Source organism: Apteryx mantelli, chromosome 9 (genome assembly GCF_036417845.1).
Source record: "Apteryx mantelli isolate bAptMan1 chromosome 9, bAptMan1.hap1, whole genome shotgun sequence".
Classification (NCBI taxonomy): domain Eukaryota; kingdom Metazoa; phylum Chordata; class Aves; order Apterygiformes; family Apterygidae; genus Apteryx; species Apteryx mantelli.
In genome coordinates, this window is record NC_089986.1 from 19,195,519 (window position 1) to 19,214,438 (window position 18,920).

General features: G+C 37.2%; 1 protein-coding gene across 1 annotated transcript; it reads right to left on the minus strand.

Annotated features, from left to right (window-relative positions):
- Positions 1 to 1,059: 1,059 nt before the first annotated feature.
- ZBTB38 (zinc finger and BTB domain containing 38) lies at positions 1,060 to 18,699 on the minus strand. The gene is made up of 2 exons (XM_013944313.2): positions 18,682 to 18,699; positions 1,060 to 4,793 (listed from the first exon to the last, which is right to left on the minus strand). Exon 2 carries the CDS (start codon positions 4,791 to 4,793, stop codon positions 1,215 to 1,217), a length of 3,579 nt encoding a protein of 1,192 aa, XP_013799767.2. The 5' UTR covers positions 18,682 to 18,699; the 3' UTR covers positions 1,060 to 1,214.
- Between the last annotated feature and the right edge of the window lie 221 nt (positions 18,700 to 18,920).

Consider the following 18,920-nt stretch of genomic DNA (forward strand, 5'->3'; position numbering starts at 1 on the left):
CTGATAAGGGACGTATGGAAGGTTAGATGCTGTATTTAAGGAATGGGGATGATGAGGAACCCCACAAACTGTCCCTATCCCCAATCGTTTAGGGACTGCCTCAGGGATATATATGGAAGCAAGAATCTGAGCATTTACCTACTCCTCCAAAAAGCAAATTTATTGGGAGTAGCTCTGTCATTTGTTGCCCAGGTATTATTCCAGGAGGAGAAGGGAGACTGTCTAAATCTCCTCCTCTTCGGCTGAGAAGAATGATTTTTCTAAAAGGCAGGAGTTGCAGGCCAACTGGGAGGTGGAAGTTTAGATACATGATTTTTTAAAGCTGGGCGGTTTCATAACTTTCTAACTATGGGAACAGAGCATGAGGATTTTCTTCAGACAGATGCACCTGAATAGCCCTACCAGGCCATTGACAGTTGAATCTTTTGGGATTTATGCAATTTGGAAGACTGACTATTATAAGTTGCAGTGAATCTTTATTACATGTCTCAGAGATATGATAAATCTGGATTGCTTTCCACACTAGCACTCAGACTTAATGCTTATCATGGTAACTGCAAAATTAAATATGGACAGGTAAAGAAATTTATACTCCTGTATGTGTTTTGTTAATGCTGAGTTACAGAAAAGCATTCCAGAACTCAACTGTACTTCAGCATAATCAAATTCATGAAACATTTCCCACCTTCACTTTAGAATACACTATACCACAATTATTTTGTTTATAAACACATTAATTTTTTGTTTAAAAAATGCAACATATGGTTTCTGCAGCACAATTTCCTTCTACAGAGTATACTTTGAACCTACATATTTATTATGTCCAGAATGATTCTGACTCAACAACAGCACTGTAGAATAGTTCAGTGGCTAGTTTATTGTGATGCTAAGTAGTAGGGGTTTGATGGGTCCTTTTTTGTTTTCTTCTCTCTATATATGTACGTATTAGAAGTCTATTGTGGCAAAAGTATTTTGGGTCAGACTCTCATTCTCTTTCACATTAAGTTTGTATTATTGCAAAATACTAGTTTTTCTTTTCAGTGATTTTTTTTCCTTCTTCTTTTGCATATATTGACATACATTTAGATGAAGAACTTTGACCTTTATTTTTGTAAATGATACTGATTTGAGTGGAGAAGTTTCCCCTTTCAATGAATCTGTATTTTGTCCAATATATATATTTGGATTTTTCTCCTCTTCTGCACAACTGTCATTCAGAGTATAACTTCTGGAGTTATATTTTGTATATTTTTCACTTCATTCCCTTCTGAGCCAAGGAAATGTTGATTTTCCAAAAGTTTAGCACTTTCATTGCAAAAATGTTCTTTCCTGTCTTGAGGACCTGAACTTTTGAACAGATGTTTCTTCTGGTGCATTCCCAGAGCAGCTGCTGTCTTGCAAATTTTGGGGCATTGAAAACAAGCATATCCTTTTCCATTATGCTCATGTACATGCCTTTGCTCATGATTCCTTTTGGTAGAAAGATACAAGAAACTCTGTAAGCAGAACTGACAGTGGTAGCGCTTTTCTCCAGTATGAATTCTTTCATGTATTTTGAGCGTTTCATTTAAAGTGAATGCCTTATTACAGTATTGGCAGACAAAGTCTTTGACACCCAAATGAATACGTTCATGTTTCTGTAGATTCCCAGGAATTGAAAAACACTTACCACAGGTTTTGCAGGTGTAGGGCTTTTCCCCAGTGTGACACCTCATATGCATTTTTAAGGTGGATGGACTTTGAAATTGTTTTTGGCATAATTCGCAAATGTAAGGCTTTGAAGTAGCTACATGCCAGTGTACGTGTTCTTGACCTTCTGCAGTGGAAGATTTGTCTCTTTCACAGAGCTCACAATGAAGATTCGGCATCTCTGTGTTTTCTTCTTGACTGATCCCCTTTTCCTCAGGTGCATTCCTGAGTGCATACTCTCGATTGTATGTGTTGTGGCTTTCTGTAATGGTGTTCTTGTTTCCATGCTTTTTCCTCCATTTGGTCTTTTTCATTTTTCTTAGCTGTTTAGATTTCTTTTTTGGTTTGTAGTTGTAATAAGGTCTCCAGGGCTTGTCACTGGAATCCTGATCACTTACATCATCACACATTTCAGTCAGCTCCATGCATTCGGAGCTATAGAGCCGAGATGGGCTTCTTTCTTTTCCCTCCATTTCCGATTCCTCGACTAGATTGTCCTGTTTAGACTCATATTTAGATTTTCGGCCCCTTTTACAAAACAACTTAGATCCTAAAATATGCCTTTTCACAATAGCCTCATTACCGATTTTTACTGTTATTTGGCAAAGAGGAGCAACGTTACTGTCAGTAGATGTTCCAGGTAAGGCAGGCTTTGCAATGTACGTTTCAGTTTTACTTGACCCTTGAACAGTGTTTGTTGTTTTGCTAGATGAACCTCCAGCCCCTGTGATGTATTGCGTATCCTCACTTGTTTCTGCTCTGTTGTACAGCAGTGTTTTCTTTTTCTCCTTAATAGTTTTTGATTTAGTAATGCATTTGCCATAATTGTCTGACCCGTATTTACAATCATCACTTACAGATTGACTAGGTAGGTTATTTGACGATTCTGCCTTATTGTTTTCTACAGAAGTGACTGTTTTACTATGCATTATTACTGATGAAACTCTGCTACTGTGCATTATAACAGAGGGTGCAGAACTGCTGTAACTGATGACAGAGGTCGAATTTTCCTTAACATTAGTAAAAGACACAATTGAGGAATCACATTCCTGAGAACCAGAAGCATTTGCAGCAGTGGAAACTGTTTTTTCCCCGGTGAAAAAGTCAGTTTGCAGGTCAGAATTTAGTATACCCACTCCCCAGGAGGAAGAAGTCTGAGTATTTGTAGAAGATGCTGTATCATTACGTGAAGATGTATCCAAGGCAAGAGTTCTGTTGTTTGTTAATATATTACTTTGAAAATTCAGTGATGGTAACTCAGAACTAAGAGAATTCGGAATGAAACAGTTACTAGAAGTAGATTCATTAACCTGGCTGCTTGTTTGAACATTTTCATATGAAGAATTTCGATAGGATTTATAAGGTAGTCGCCGGCATTTCATAGGTAAAAGTCGATAAAGCTTGTATGGATACATACTTGGTTTTAAGCCTCCATTGGCTGTTTTTTTATTTACTGAGAGACGGTGGTCAATTGCATGGAAAGATTTTTGATGATTTTTTAGTATATAATAAGTCATAAAAGTCTCAAGACAGAAAATGCACTGGTATCGTCTTTCTCCTGTGTGCCAGATTTCATGTCTGGTGCGATATTCAGCTAATGCAAATACTTTGTTGCAGTAGTGGCAAGGATATGTTCTTCTCCATGAATGTACATTTGCATGTCTTCGAAGGCTAGACAATGTTACATAACTACGCTTGCAAACTATACAAGTATATAATATCTGCCCATCAACAACTTTAACTAAATGATCCGTTTCTGGTAAAGTGCAGCTTGCATTGGAATAATCAGTTATGCTGTTTTCAGACAACAGAGGCTCTGTGTTTGCATATGAACTTCCATTCCTTCCATCCGTAGCCGTATAGTTATCTGAAAAGTTTTGTTCATTTCCATTGTGAACAGGTAAACTACTTGATCTCATACAGACTTGTTCATGACTTTCCAGGATATTTAGATTTGCAAATTGTTTGCTGCAGTATTTGCATATGAAAGTTTCCTGATGCTCTGAATGGAGCTGAAGATGAGTACTGAGTAAAGCTCTGTCGTTGAATGATTTTGTACAACAGTTACAGTTGTAAACAGGTGGAACCACAGTTGCCACAGATACAGGGATGTTAGCAGATTTATTTTCTTCTTCTCTGGGTAAGTGGAAATCTCCTGCTTTATTTTGAGGTTTTGGAAAAGAAATAATTGTTTGATCAGTAACAGCTTCATGTTGGACTTCTGTATTGGTTACTGTAGAGGCTGACGCTTTTGCTATAGCCAAACCAGCACCCTGAGACTTAAAGGCTGTCTTAGGAGTGCTACAGGTCTGTTTTCCTGGCTGAATGAGTGGTGTAGCTTTGAGATTTTCATAATGCTCTTCGCCCACCTTATATGAAGGGCTGTTGTCCTGTTCAAAAAAGGATGTTCCTTGAAAAATATCTCCCCCTGAAGAAACTGCATAGGAGTGTTCAGCTAATGTACTGGCTGATTCAGCATCTTTGCAAACGTCACTTCTGTCGAGGCTGATGTTGGGTGTTTGTATTGTTTCGGATACCTTTTTAAAGCTTGCTCTCAAATCAAGTGGAGAAAAAACACTATTTTCAGTTTCAAAAATTGAGAATGCATTTGTAATTCGTGGTCCATTTGTGGCAGCTGAGTCTTCATGTCTCTTTTCGTGTTTTTCCTCTTTGACAGTTCCTTTTTCATTGATACAGTATGCATAGGGACAGGGGGAACTTGAAAAATTAATGTCTGTAAGATCTTCTAGAAATGATATTCCCAGTTTTTTCCCTGCAGCTGCAAGGTCTGTTACCGTCTCCTGCCTTTTAACAACTACTGTGGAACTGTAGATGTAATTAAGAATTTCTGTAAACACTTCAGCTTTGAGATCATCTAACTCCAGTACATGACCTGAAATGCAGATAGTACGACTCCAGAAAATGTTTTTAAAATAAAGGCTTGAAGCTGCCAGCACATTACTATGGGCTTTAAACTTGGTATCTTCCACAATTATGGTGACATCACATAAAATACCCCGAATGCGCTGTTCATTTAAAATGGAAAGTACAGTGTCACTGTGGAAGTCGTCCTTGAGATCCTTTGAATGGGACATGACTGTCATCTACAAGAGAAAAAAAAAAGTAAATATCTTTTAAATGCATTTTTCATCCATTTCAGTGACGGATTGAGTTTGTGGTTCTATATTTATTTTTAAGTTTTAAGAACAAATACAATTTTACTACATAATTTAAGGTAGAAGTTTTAGTTTCACTCATGCAAACAATATTGAGGGTAATCTGGCTTCTCAGGCTAGCAGGTGTGATTTATATGCAAGGTGATCACTAGGTAAAAATTATTTACTCCCAGCTGGCTGATACGGCTGTCTTTGATGCATCAACATGTCTATGGGTTGTATGTTCTGCCCCATTTCATTGGGCTGTGCTAACTTCTCAATAAATATTTACGTACAGGTCAAGGATGCAGGAGCTCCTGTAGCTCCTCAGTAGGAGCCAGAGCTCTTACTTATCCCCAGGTGGGTCGGCAGCCAAACCTGTGCCTTTTTTGGATAAGCTGACTGGCACCCAGCCCTGGGACTTAGAGCTGCCTCGTTCTGACATGCCAGCGGGTGCATCCAATGCAGCTCGCACCAAAGGACTCCCTGAACCCTCGAGGTAATTCCCCCAGCACCCGGCTGAGTCATTTGGCGGCCCTTATGGGGAAGGTTGAATTGTTGTGGTTCTGTGGATGCTGAGGACTTCGTTTTCTGAGGTGCTTGTCAATCACGTAGCAACACAACTGCATTTGATCTCCTTATTAAGATAGCATTTAACACAGGAATCGGGGATCCTGTGAAATGAAGTTTTAGTTACAGGACAAGGCTTTATGAACAAGTGAATGCACAAACACCACCATTCTGTAAACAGCAGTGGAGCATGTGCAACATTATTTATGTAATTCCTTTACTGTTTTTTAAATAGTGATTAGGGTTTATTAGATAAATAGTTTACATAGCATTTACCTTAAAATGACAGAGAATTTTATGAAATTTTCCAGTTCAATGAGTAAAACCACAAGTTGAGAGCAATAAAAGTATATTTTTTCTTCAGCTATAGTTTAGATTTATTTATGTTCATAGTTTGTAATGTGACAGTGTGTGTTTGTTCTTAATTTCTGTCACATAGTAAGATTTCAATGCAATAATAAATGCTGTTAAATAACTGCTAAATTCTGTAATGAGGTTTAATGTTGATTTGAGAAAATAGTTTAGACTAGCCAGGCTGTACTGTATGAATATATCAGTTTACTTAACTGATATAAAAGATGCAAAATATGATTGAAAAATATACCGAAGAAAATAATAGATGTATTTGATAGACTATATCTGGAGAAAATCCCTGACTTAACCAGATGATTTATTTGTTTTGCTTTGTTAAAATTCAGATCTGTACCACAGCATGAGGTTTGTTCCTCTTCTTCTGGGTTGTGTTTTCAAATACTGCTGACCTTTTCTGACATAGGTTATCAGAACCAGAAATAGTTGTCCTATGGTCACTTACCAATCACTACAGTAAACTATCTGCACATTTATTAATTTAAGACCTTTTCTTTCAACTCATATAATCAGAAATGCACCTTAAAGAGAGTGACCAACTACAAATATTTTGTAATATTGGTTAAAATAGTGTCACACTGTAGTCATGTAATAAGTTAGGAATACCTTGTAGACATTTCATCCAGTGCACTAAATTTAAAAGTTAGGCTTAAAAGTTTTTAGTATCTAGCCCTTATGGTCAAAAAGATTACATTAAAAATGTTAATTATATTTATTAAGGTGGGTCAGGTCCAAAGGGTAAATTAATATTCACTAAGCAAACAACAATAGTCATTTAGATCACATTGGCTCTTTCATCCAAGCTAGTAGGAAGTAACTCTGTTGAAAATGGGGTCTTTATCACAAAGTAAGTAATAGGACACATCCCTTGTTGAAGCTAGTCTACTTCACACTTTAGACAGTTTAGCAAATATCCACTGACTACTTCACTGCTAATTAAATGATACAAAAAAGAATGACAGTCCTACTATGAAGACAAACCCAATGCCCTATGTGAAATATCATAATTTGGTACATTATGGATGAAGGTTAGAGGTAAAATTTGTACCTTATAACACGGCCGCTGTTTCTCTAAGACAGATATTATCTATGCAAATGGCCAAAACTGCTAATGCAGGTTAATGGCTTAGAATTGTGAATGCACGGCACTAAGAAAACTCCAAGTTGTGATTCATGCAAAATAACTCTGATGCGTAAATATGCCAGGGATATCAAGAAATGAATTCATCAGCACTACTGTGACAGAAATGTAGGCATGCATATTATCTTGCTTATCTGGTCACTTGCACTAGCTGTAGATCTAGATGCATTGCTTTGTGTCTTTAAATCTTAAAATCATACTTCATGACGTGTTTGTTCATTACACTTACTTGGCTTACGGTAAGTGGTATTAAACATTGATTCACTTGGAATGATGACCTGAAGTTCACAGTAAAGTATGGTTGTCTCCTTTGGTTCAGTGTCTGAAAACCCATACGTAATTGTAGACAGCTTCTAGTATATCAAGTCTTCTACATAAAGAATACTGACAAGAACACTTTTCTTCAAGCAAGTAGCCACAATCCCTTAATTGATTCTTTTTCTCATTGACAGTGTCTGAGATTACGTCTGACTTGCTCATGTGATGTGGTATTAGAAACCAACTGTCAGACATCAAAAACATTTCACAAAAGAAGCTATTGATAGAGTTAAATAAATGCTGTCAACTCTACCTCCCAATGAACTCCCCCATAGACACTTGCCTGTATTTTTTCTGTTTCTTTGTAGTAGACAGCTAGTTTTAGTTCAAAGACATATCATCCAACATACTGTTGCTAAATATATCAGACTGCTACTTCTATTCTAAGAGGCATTTATACACAAAGCCTACAACTTGTTACCTGAGCATTTTTAGTAGGAGTCTTATTATTCAACTAGCTATTTCAAAATTTAACCTCTTTAAGGGAAAAGCAAGTATTTTCAATTTCTACTTGTATGTCAGTAGATTGCTAGTTTTTGTAGTCTTTGAATCACGGATATTGTAGTATGCTCAGTAAAATACCAATCTAGATTCCTTGTGCAAAGATAGTAGAAACTATCATTTGCTATTTGGACATTTATTTTCTCCCCTTGTGCTAAACCATCTGCTATATATCTCTTTGAAAGATTATACAGAAAAACTCTGGAGCAAATTAATTTTCAGAGCCAGCACTTTTTGCTTATCTGTCTCAGCTGGTACATTCCCCAAATAGTCTACTTATTCATGTGTGTAATGATTCTCTACTACCTTTTATTTTACCTGTCTTGCCTCTTGCATTTGTGAAGGTTTTTTGTGAAATACTGTAAGATCAGAATGCCCTATCTAGCCCACATACTAGGAACATTTTACATTCTGTTTGCAGTTGGTGGGAAGTACTGTAAAAGGAAAACGTCTCTTTAGTTCCCAAGGGTGCCCTGCTGAGACAAAGATACATAGAAATCAGGCTCTTCTGATTATATATTTTCTATTATAAAACTGAAAGGTCCATTTGAAATATTACTATTTTTCTGTCTGATTTTTGTTATAGAATCATGGAAGAAATGCTGGTATTTATCAAATGTTGCCCCAAACTTATTTAAGTCCCCTTTTCTGGCTATTTGACCTATTAAAAGGTCAGCTAGATTCTTCAGGCTACTAAGTCATCCTTTCTTTACCAGTTTCAGTGTGTTACTTTGATACTTTTTTACACTCAGTCAAGACAAAAGTAACTTCTTTGTAATCAGTATGGCACCTTGGTGGTATAACTTGCAACTACAGATATCTAGCTTCCAAACAGCAAAATTTTAGGTTGCGTGTTACTACTTGCAGATTTTCTGGAAAAACAATAATAGATTCAACCTGTCATAAAAGTTGTTGAATCACTTTTAGGAATAAGATTTACACATTCATCTGGATCTTACACATAATGTTCAGCACATTGATTAAACTATAGTGTTACCTTTTTTGGCATTAACAGAGTACCGCTTCAGGACAACAGCCATAAGTGAAAATTAATAATATTAAAGGTTGACTGGAAGATCAGAGATCGACACATCCAAATACAAATTTGACTAGTTATGCCTCACAGATGACATTGCTAGTTATAAACATTAAAGCAGCCAACTCTACATGAACACTGCAGAGCGAAGAAGCTACTGCTGACCTTTATATTGATGTTACTTTGAAGTGAGCAAGGAGATCACAAGAAGTCTTACTGGCTTATAAATACCAAATATAACAAGTACTAAAGTTTTTACTACTGAAGAACAGTTGCAGTCTATGAATTTTTTTTTTCTTCTTGCTAAGCCTTTGAAACCCATTGCCAGGCAAGTGCACCCATTACATATGTGGAAGGCACTGTGTTACTCCACTTCTGTCCCCTAAGCTTGAAAGAGAAGCTAGCAGCATCAACAAATACAGCATGGCAGTTAGAGTTGCCAGTACCCAAGCAAAATAAAAAATGACAAGATACTTAATAAACCCTCCATAATTTTCCTGTGTTCAATTTCATTACACTCTGTTAACATACTCTGAAGGATACCTCCGCTTTGTTTCCAGCCTGTTTCCTCAACCAAGGAAGGAGTCTTCTGTACCTAACTCTCCTAAAGCGCACTATTTTATTCTTGAGCAGAAACAGGGCTAGGCATCAAAACAAAACAGAAAGCAACTCTCCCCGCCCCGGTTCTACTATCCTGATCCTTCCGCACCTGAGTAATTGTTAGTTCAGAGCTTAGTGCCAAACCATCACTTTCATGGTTGTAGCTCAGTTTTTTATGAAAACACTTCACTGATTCCCTCCAGGCATGATGACTACACAGGGCTGCCTGGACAGGGTTTCCTTAGGTCTCCTTACAACCCCAGGCATGCAGCAAAGTTTTAATGAAGTCTAATTATGTTTAATAGCTTGCAAAGGCTTGTAGTTTATTGTTATAGTCTACATAGCTACACATCATTTTCTACAAGTATGTTTATATTTTTTCTCTTTTAGACTCTTGCTTCTTGCCATCCTTCCCTGTTAATTTAGAATAACACTTCCCTTTTCTATTTGTTACAGCCTCATAAGCATTATAGACTTTAAATCACTCTTTTTCAGCCTCTCATTATTTCCTTTGACTTTTAATTCAGACCGTTGCCAGGGATGAGAAACTTAAAGTAAGAAGATTATGTTAATATTGGCAGATCTCTGCAGTCATCAGATGAACCACTCTGAAAGACTGGTAATTCTTCCTCATTATTAGCATCCCTAATTCATTCTCTCACTTCTTGGTTTAGACTTTCTATCATAGTTTCTCATCATAAGGAAAACAGCCTTTAGACCTTATCAGGGTACTCAGGGAAGGCTTACACGTTTCTTTAGAGTTATGTGTCTCACTAGGAAAACCAATGCCGTGTCTCTGTATCTCCTGTAACAGTGGAGAGACTTGGTACTCTGTAACTTACCTGGCTCTAAAAAATAATCTTTTCAAACATACATTTGCCACTGCATGTCTAGTTCTTTCTGATGTCAGAAGTTTTCAGCCTTTCTCCATGCCTCTTCTGAAACTTTTAATTAACTGAAACACTGAAATTGTTACCACCCAGGAAAGCTGAGGGAAGTGGTCGATCAGTACAAGCTCATTCTCGTCTTTTGCCCACAAGGTGGAGCTGGATGCATGCAAGAAAAGCCCTATCCCCTTTTCTTATTAAAGCAAGATGTGAAATAAAGGCTTTCGCAGCTACAGTAATGGGAACTGCTACCGCGGAGTTAAAACACAATTGTTGTTTAATCCTGTATGAATTACATCAAATATAAGCTGCTGATACAGCACGTTAATTTCAGTATATTTGTCTGTCTTGAAATAGAGCCTTTTGAGACATCAAACATTTGGCAACTCTTCAACTGGCTAGATAACTTGAAGAAGCTTCCTGTTTATGGGTAATAACTGTACCCTGGGTGAAACTAAAGCTCGAGCTGAGGAAGCTGCGCTTATTAACCTAGGATACGATTTTCCTCGCACTAGCAGAAATGCTTAAGTAATTTTATGCTCACATGCCGAATAAGCCACTGTTTTTGAGCTACGTGCCAATTAAAATTTATTTTTGGTGGTTTCCCCGAGCAGGGAGGAAGACAAAGGCAGCAGCTGCGTGGAGCAGCGCGCCTGGTGCCTAGGCGCAGGCAACGCCTCGGTGCCATGTCCGCTGCGGCGTGCGGCCGGCGGCCTCGGCGCGCCACGCAGGCCGAGGGCCCGCGGCTGCGACACGGGGCGGCGAGCGCAGCAGCCATTTTGCTGCCATAATCCCGGGTAATGAGACTGGGCTGGCGCTCGTGAAATACAGGCTGCTCTCGGGGCCCTGGCTTCCCTTTTTCCTCATACTAACTGCTAGGGTATTTTTATGTGCTTATTTTGCATCAAATGCTTTGTGCTAAATTAACACGCTCTTCTGTGATATTTAGCATATCAGCCAGGCTGTTTATCTGCAAATTCTGCAAGCTCAGAAAGATGGGGAAATACAGTGCTCCCTGTATCCAACCCCTTGCTCTGTGATCACTCATGCAGTTTAATTCACATTATTTAATATTCCTTTTAAACCTAACAAATGACCCTTTCATTACCTTATTCTTTTTCAAAGCCTTTCTCCTATGGAGAAGAGAAAGCATCTATGGAGATACGTAGCTCAGGACATAAATTCTGCAGCTTCCCACTGAAAAGGAGAGAGACGGAATATTTCCTCAAAATAATCATATCTGAAATAAATTTGGTGCAGATCTTGAAGTACGTTCACATTTATTTTCTTTTCCTTATCTGATTATACTAGCTTTCTTGTTTTTAAGCATATATAAAAATCCATAAGGTACCATGAGGATGTTTATTTGAAGCAGTAGTCTTAGCCTCTAATTTCATCAAAATATTTACTGCCTCAGGAAACAAGTGCAACATTACTATTAGTGCTCATGAAGTGCTAACAAATGTTTGCCTAAACAAAGAAGAAAGTAGCGTAATTTTATTTGGCCAGAAGCATTTTATTTGCTCCAATATATTTGGTATATTTTGTCTATATACTAGCTCTCTCTGATTTTAAATAGATTGCAAAATCTGTTTCTCCAGGTACTTGTAATCATGAAACTTGGAGAAAAATTGGGCTTTGAGTCAGGTGAGAAGCATCTATTTAGGCCAAAGGATGCTTTCCTTTTGTCTTAAAGTTTGGACTAATTTCGCCAAACACTAATCTGTATTAATTTTTACAAGTTACCATGTATGGGCTGTTGCTGGACAGATATTTTGTTTTAAAATCTAAACCTATGAGTTAGAAGCACTGAACAGTAGGAACTGGCTCATTTTAGACACAAAATTTCCAGAAGCATGAACTCTTTTGTCATCATCACTTCTGGTAGGTTGGAAGCTACAGTGTTGCTATAACTCACTTCCCTGATAAATGCTGCTCATCATCTAAGGAAAAATTTAATATCAACATTAGATAAACAGGTCCATCTTAAGAAGGGATGATCTTTTTTCAGCACATTATTTTGGAATTCTCATCCGTTTTCCTGGTTGTTTGAAAGATATGGAAATATATATTTTTTGTTTTCAGGGGATTGTCAGAATTTCAGTGACTAATCTAAACTTCTCCCTTCTCCCACTATTTTACACAATCCACATTAAAAGTCCAGCTGAGAAATAATGAACATGTCTGTGGAGAACTTCATTATCACTTCTGGATTACTGAAATTCCCGTATAAAAGTTCCCCTGTTGAAGCAATATATATCCTCACTTAGGACACTCTACTACCCAAAAGTGTTTTTTTTCATCTCATCACAAACTGAGGTGTTCTGTAGCTGTCAGTAATGAAATGTGGAACAAATAGTTGAAGAACAAAAGCAAGGTTATCACAACCTTCTTTTTTATTCCAAACTACATAACTGAGAAACAGAGTTTCATAATCATGTGTAGGTTACTTTTAATCCTGGACTTTGCTTATTTACTATTGTTTCTGTATTGTTTTAGGTGTGCATATTAGTATGTATTAATGAAGACTTCTGACAAAAGTGCCCTCAGAAGTATTTGTGAAGAATGTGTTGTTAGTAGGAACACGATAATATGGATTAAATTAAAACCATTATAATCCTTTAAAAGAGAGAAATTAATATGCATTACTGAACAGCAACAAATACAAGTATTGTTTTAGATTATGTGAAACAAAGTTAAGGAAAATTAGGTTATGAATTCTCATTAAACCTTAATTAAACTTGTTTTTCTTTAGTTGTTTTAAAAAACAGAGGGATAACTGTCATTTGTATAACACATTATTCGTATACCCCCAATTTAGAGATATTAGTCTATTTGTGCTTGACCGTTTCATGTCCTGGCAGTTTCCATATCTGTAGGTCATATAACAGAGTTGCAGAAAACAGATATTTTTTTTTTAAATCAGTAGGGTGTCTTCTTATGGAAACTTTAGCTCAGTCACTTTTTCTGACTGATAGTGCTTGATGGTACTAATTTCCATATGTGAACGTGAGCTATTTGGAATTCACAGTCTCATTGACTTACTGACATGTTTGAAAATATATTGAAAATATATTGAAATATATTGAAAATGTACTTCACAGTAAGAAATTCTTTATAAGACTGGCCTGGCTGCACTCAAGATTTTACATTCTCACTATAATGCTTCATGTAATACCATTTACATGCAAAGAAAATGGAGGAACTGGTGCTGCAATCAGACCTGTGTGAATTGACTACATTAATATCTGTTAATCTCAATGAGAAGTTGCACAAGGAGATTTGTCTACACCTGCAGTCCTGATTTCAGAGTGTAAGCCACAATATGCATTATATACCAGAAGACATAGTAATCTTGCTAGGGTATGCGTACCAATTCCCGTTAAACATATAAATGGTTGTGCATAACATCACACAAATATTCTGTTCTTTAAATATAAGTCCAGAGTGGTTTAAAAGTGGATTACTTCTTTTATGGTATAACTGCAAGATACTATATATATATATATATATATATATATATATATATATCAGCAAGCTTTTACTTCTTTTAAAATGAAAAATGTATAAAAGTGGCTGCTGAAGTGGTGGTGTTTGGAAGCTTTGCTGAAGTCTGATAATCTCACTTCTGCAAATCGTGGCATGTGGTATTCTTTCCTTAGGAGTATTTCAAACTGCTGAGGAAAAAAATGTTCCAATATTCCTCTGTAGTCAAGCAGTTTCAGTTCTTAAAGAATAGCAGGAAACAATATATATAGCATTACCAACTTGTGCAAATTCCTTGTGAGTGACAGGATTTTGGTCAAGGCTTGATGGTTTCCTTCTCAATGTCTAGCGAAGGCCTGCCTATCCATGAAAAACACGCTTGGATGGACTGGCTTCCATATTGCTCTCACTGCTGGGGTCCAAGCAACCACTGAGGCTGCTGAGAAGGAAAACACAGCTTGTCCAACACCTCAAGCAGACCAGCACTTCACTCTGAAGTACGGAGCAGGAGGGACTCAGCAGCCCGAAGTACCTTCTCTCCCTTTTCTGTAAAGGGAGCAAGGGAAATAGTTCCTCTGCTTAGGCCTCCTCCTCTTCTAGACCCTTCAGCAGAAGGAGAAGAAAGGGGAAGGAGCCAGAAACACAGTGACCTGCTGCAGCTGCCCATTCATCCTGGGCTGGGCGGGAAAGAGGAGAGCCGGGTAGGACTTACCTGCCTCTAAAACTGTGTGAGCTGCACATGTAAGCCTCTTTCCCCAAGTTATGTTGACTTTGTAGAAGTCATTTTAGGCATGACCTAATATAAGTCCCATTAACACTAAACCAAACAAATACAAGTAATTTTTAAAGGTATAATTATACCTTTGTCTCTCCACCAGCCTAAAGAAGAAAACCAGGCAAGAACAATAACTGACATAAATCCAAATTCTTCACTGTTGCACAAAATTTAGAAGCTCACGTTGTACTGCTACTAAAAATCAGCTGACTTTACTATTTCTGTATGAACAAACGCAATATTATTTCCATTTTAACTCTTCGCTGTATGTGCTGCTGACAAGCCACTTTCTAGCCTCCTACACTTCTGGGACGCATCGCAGTCCTAGTTGTTTAGATCGATCGTAGTCGTGAAGCTGTGTTTACAGTCTGAGTATTTTCCCTTTTTCTGTTGACTGTTAAGTGTAGTAAATGATATATCTCAATAGCTTTAAACAAAAGTAACAAATTAAACATTTAGGTTTTGTTCATTTTGGACAATTACTGTGTTGTATTCTGTTGCCCATTCGGTTATCAGAAAGACAAAATAAAAGTAGTCCAATCCAGCCTTTCATTTTCCAATTTCAGAGAAAACATCCTTTGAATATCTGAATCAACATCCACAAGAGCAGCAGCCAAACTGCATGTTTGGGGGCCACTGTTATTCCCAGCCAGGTGTGCTGGAGACCAGGCCAGTACAGCCATTCTTGCCCTTTACTGCAGCTGAGGTAACAAATCTTGCTAGACTCAAAATAGAGTTACATCCCTTCCCCTGGCAACACATGCATAGCAATAACCTGATTTAATTTGCCTGCTAGATGGTTAGGCACAGACATTTCAAAAAGTTAGAAGCTTCAAGCTGCTAGCTGACCACCACTGATCTCCAACATTCTTTAAAACTGCAAAATATTTTTATATTTTTGCTCTTATATTGGTGAGTTTCAGCATGCTAAAAGTCCTAAATGCTAGCACAAGTGATAACTTTTACTCTGAATCATCTTAAGTGTTGCCATTTGTTGTGACAACACAATTTTGTGTGCACTTGTATCTTATGGTTCTTTGGCTCTGTTCTGTGCTGAGCTACGTTGCCCACCCAAGCCCTGCTTTCCTTCTCCTTCTATCCCGCTGCATGCTTCCAGCCTGAAAGCTGGAGAAGAGCCTCTCCGCTCTAGCAGTGAAGAGAGACTGTAGCAGAAAGCAGGTCGTTCTGTCTCCTCACCTAAGCACTGGAGAGGAGAAGGCCTTTTCACATGCCAATTCAGATGATCAATTTTTGACCTCAGAAGCAGTTGAGAGAGAGGTTTATGCTGGGAAAGCTGGGAGATCCAGATCTTCTGGGGGAAGTGGCAGTAAGAAGAGAATCTCAGTGGCTCCTGCTCTGACTTGCACTGCAAGCCCTGCCACCATGTGAGCTACCCAGGTACAAATCCTGGCCTGACAGTGAGCTCAGATCAGATGGAGAGCAACAGATAGTAAAAATAAAAAAACAGTTGACTTGCATCTCCCTAATACTTCCCTGAATGCTTATTCAGCCAAAAGGCTTAATAGTATTGCAGTACCTGATGGTATATAATAATATTGCTTATGGTTCAGGATCATGAACAGATTCATATGATATTGTTCACACTACCTCAAACTGATACCAGATTTTTGTGTATTTGACAGCTGAAAGTTATGGAAATGTTCAACATTTTCAGGGTAGTGTTCATTTGCTAAAACTCATTGTTATCTATGAAGGCTTCTCTCCTATGCCATACTCCAAAAAAAGTCAATGGGAGTCTTTTCATTGATTTGAAGAGGGTTTTAATTAGGCTACTGGTCACATAAACAACAACTTCTCAGATTACACCAATTGAATTTAAGCTCAAGACTTGCAGTCTCCCATTTTTCCTTTCTGTCCTTCTAAAGATTAGCATTTTAGAGATGCTTATTAACTATTAAAGATACATCATTTTGGGATAATACGATTAACCTGAAGAGAGGTATACAGTCTTTCTTTTGATATACAAAATGAATACTTTGAGAAGACAGGCTAAAATGTACATAACTTAGCTCAAATCAGTAAAGAAATTTGTCAAAATTGATCTAATATATATCTAAGCTTCTTTTAAAGCTAGGAATATAGAGCAAAATAATACTATACAAACCCAGAAATTGTACACAAAGTGTGAGTACTGCCTAAATGCTACATCAAAATCTTATTCTGAAAGTCCATGAACAGCTGCCATTTTGATCTCTTCTACAGCTTTCTCTTGCCTTTTTTCCCCCTTTCTATTGCTGACTGTTAAAAGACAGCGGTTTATTGTTGTATCTCTTGACTTGGGTATGTTGGATAGAATGAGGGTGCTACAAGCAATAGAAGTTTCATTTTTATTTAGTGGCCTTATTTTGTCACTGTGTCAAGCAGCATAATCATATTTGCTTCTGAATGCTGGTGCAAGATTCAAATTTAGAATGGCTGAGCATTTCTGAAAGACACCAGATATCTTAATTTCCATATTTTGTTGTCTTAAAGGAGTGTTATAAGTATTCAGAATCTTGGAGAAAGGTTTGCAGACCAAACCTGCCACGCTAATATTGTCCAGTTATTGCAAGCCCAAATTAAAGCTCAATGAAAAATCATGGAGACATTTCCATTGAAAACATTAAGTTTTAGGTTAAAATCTTTGAGTATTAAAAATCCATTTTGGGCCATGCCCAGAAATCTTTTTATATGGTGATTTTCAAGATGCATGCATTATTATGAGCACATGCTATGTAAATGCATTGGGCTGGTTAATAAGCATTCACTGACACACATCTGCAGCTTTGCTAATGTACCTTTTATTCGTATGTAGTTGCCAAGGAAACAGGTTATGGCCCAGTATTCTATCTAAAAAATACTGAGCAACTGTTCTATGATCATTTACTTAAAATAGGTAGAATTTAGATTTTGCAGCCCATTGGTCTGTAAGTCCAGGTAACTTCAATTTATCTGATTTTAATGTTTCACTGATTAATTTAAACTACCAATGCAGTCTTGTTTTCTGTGAAAATCTGTTACCATTTTCTATCTGTATATCATAGAGCATTGTGTATTAAAAGTAAACTTAGCTACAGATATTATTTTGAGATATTCTAGAACATAAAGAATATTTTTTGATGTTTTGTGTGTACGTGTGTTTTAAATGGTTCCTTATCTTACATTTTGACTGGTAGCCTTAATTATCTATTTATATCTTAAGATATTTCAGCATTAATGACTATGAGCACACAAATAATTTCCTACAGAAATTTGTGTGAATAATGCCACTGAAATCAATGAAACTACTCCCTTGCTACAATGCAAATTATACTATATGATGCAAAGGGCCAGGTTCAAAATTAATGAATTATCAGGATTTCAGATTCTTTCATTTTGTACATATATATCTCAAAGCTAAAGCACATATACCAGGCATGTTTATTTTAACCGAGATGATTATTTTGAATTCACAATAAGAAGACAGAAAGGAAACTGCTAATATTTGAAAAAGTCATGAAAATGCAAAACTGTATTTTGAAAAATCCTGATCATTTATCACAATACTGTACTTGAATTTACTAACTGCTTACTGCAGCTCACAATTCAAGGGTTTTTTTACTACCCCTGATTACAGTCATGCATAAAGGTAGAGCCTTTATGAGGTAGCCTTTTATGAGATGAACTATATCAAAGTCAGTCAAAATAGCAAGATTAAAATTGGACATGGGCCCTAATAGAGTTCCTCTACCTTTATTGTATGGCACTGGTTTGTAATGGTTGCTAGTACTGGCATCCAGAGTTAACATTCTGGCAAGCTCGAGAGGTTTGCTTCTTGTCTGCCAATAGGTCTGGTTTGCGCAGATCATGGGAGTTTCATGGAGGCCATAACAACCTGTTTCAAGTGTCTATTCTGCAAGATTTTATTTCTCCAACCTCTATGGCAATAAAAATCTAACAGGAGATGGAAAAACCTAACAGTATTGACACTTGAATATAGTAATGCAGTACAACAGTGAAAAAAACTCTTAAATGTTTCTTAAAAAAAAAGGTAAATATTTAATTGAAACAAAATCATATAATGTGCTTTTGAAACATTAAATATTTCAGCTTTATTTCTGTGCAAGTTTTAAAGAGATCGCAGCTTACTATAATCACCCCATAAACTTACCCACCTAGAATCAGGTTGTTCGTCTGTTACTGTCTTTTTAAAGTGGTGTCAACAGGTATGTTCAGCAAAATCATCTCAGCAACTGTGTGACCTCTGTGGCTACTGTGTGTCAGCCTGCAAAGGGGAAAACTCAGATTTAATATCTACACCATTAGACAAGTACTAATTTCCAGATATATCATGTAACTCATCTACGCTTTCTTTGGAATGCCATAGGGCTCGAAATCTGGATCTGTGAGGCTT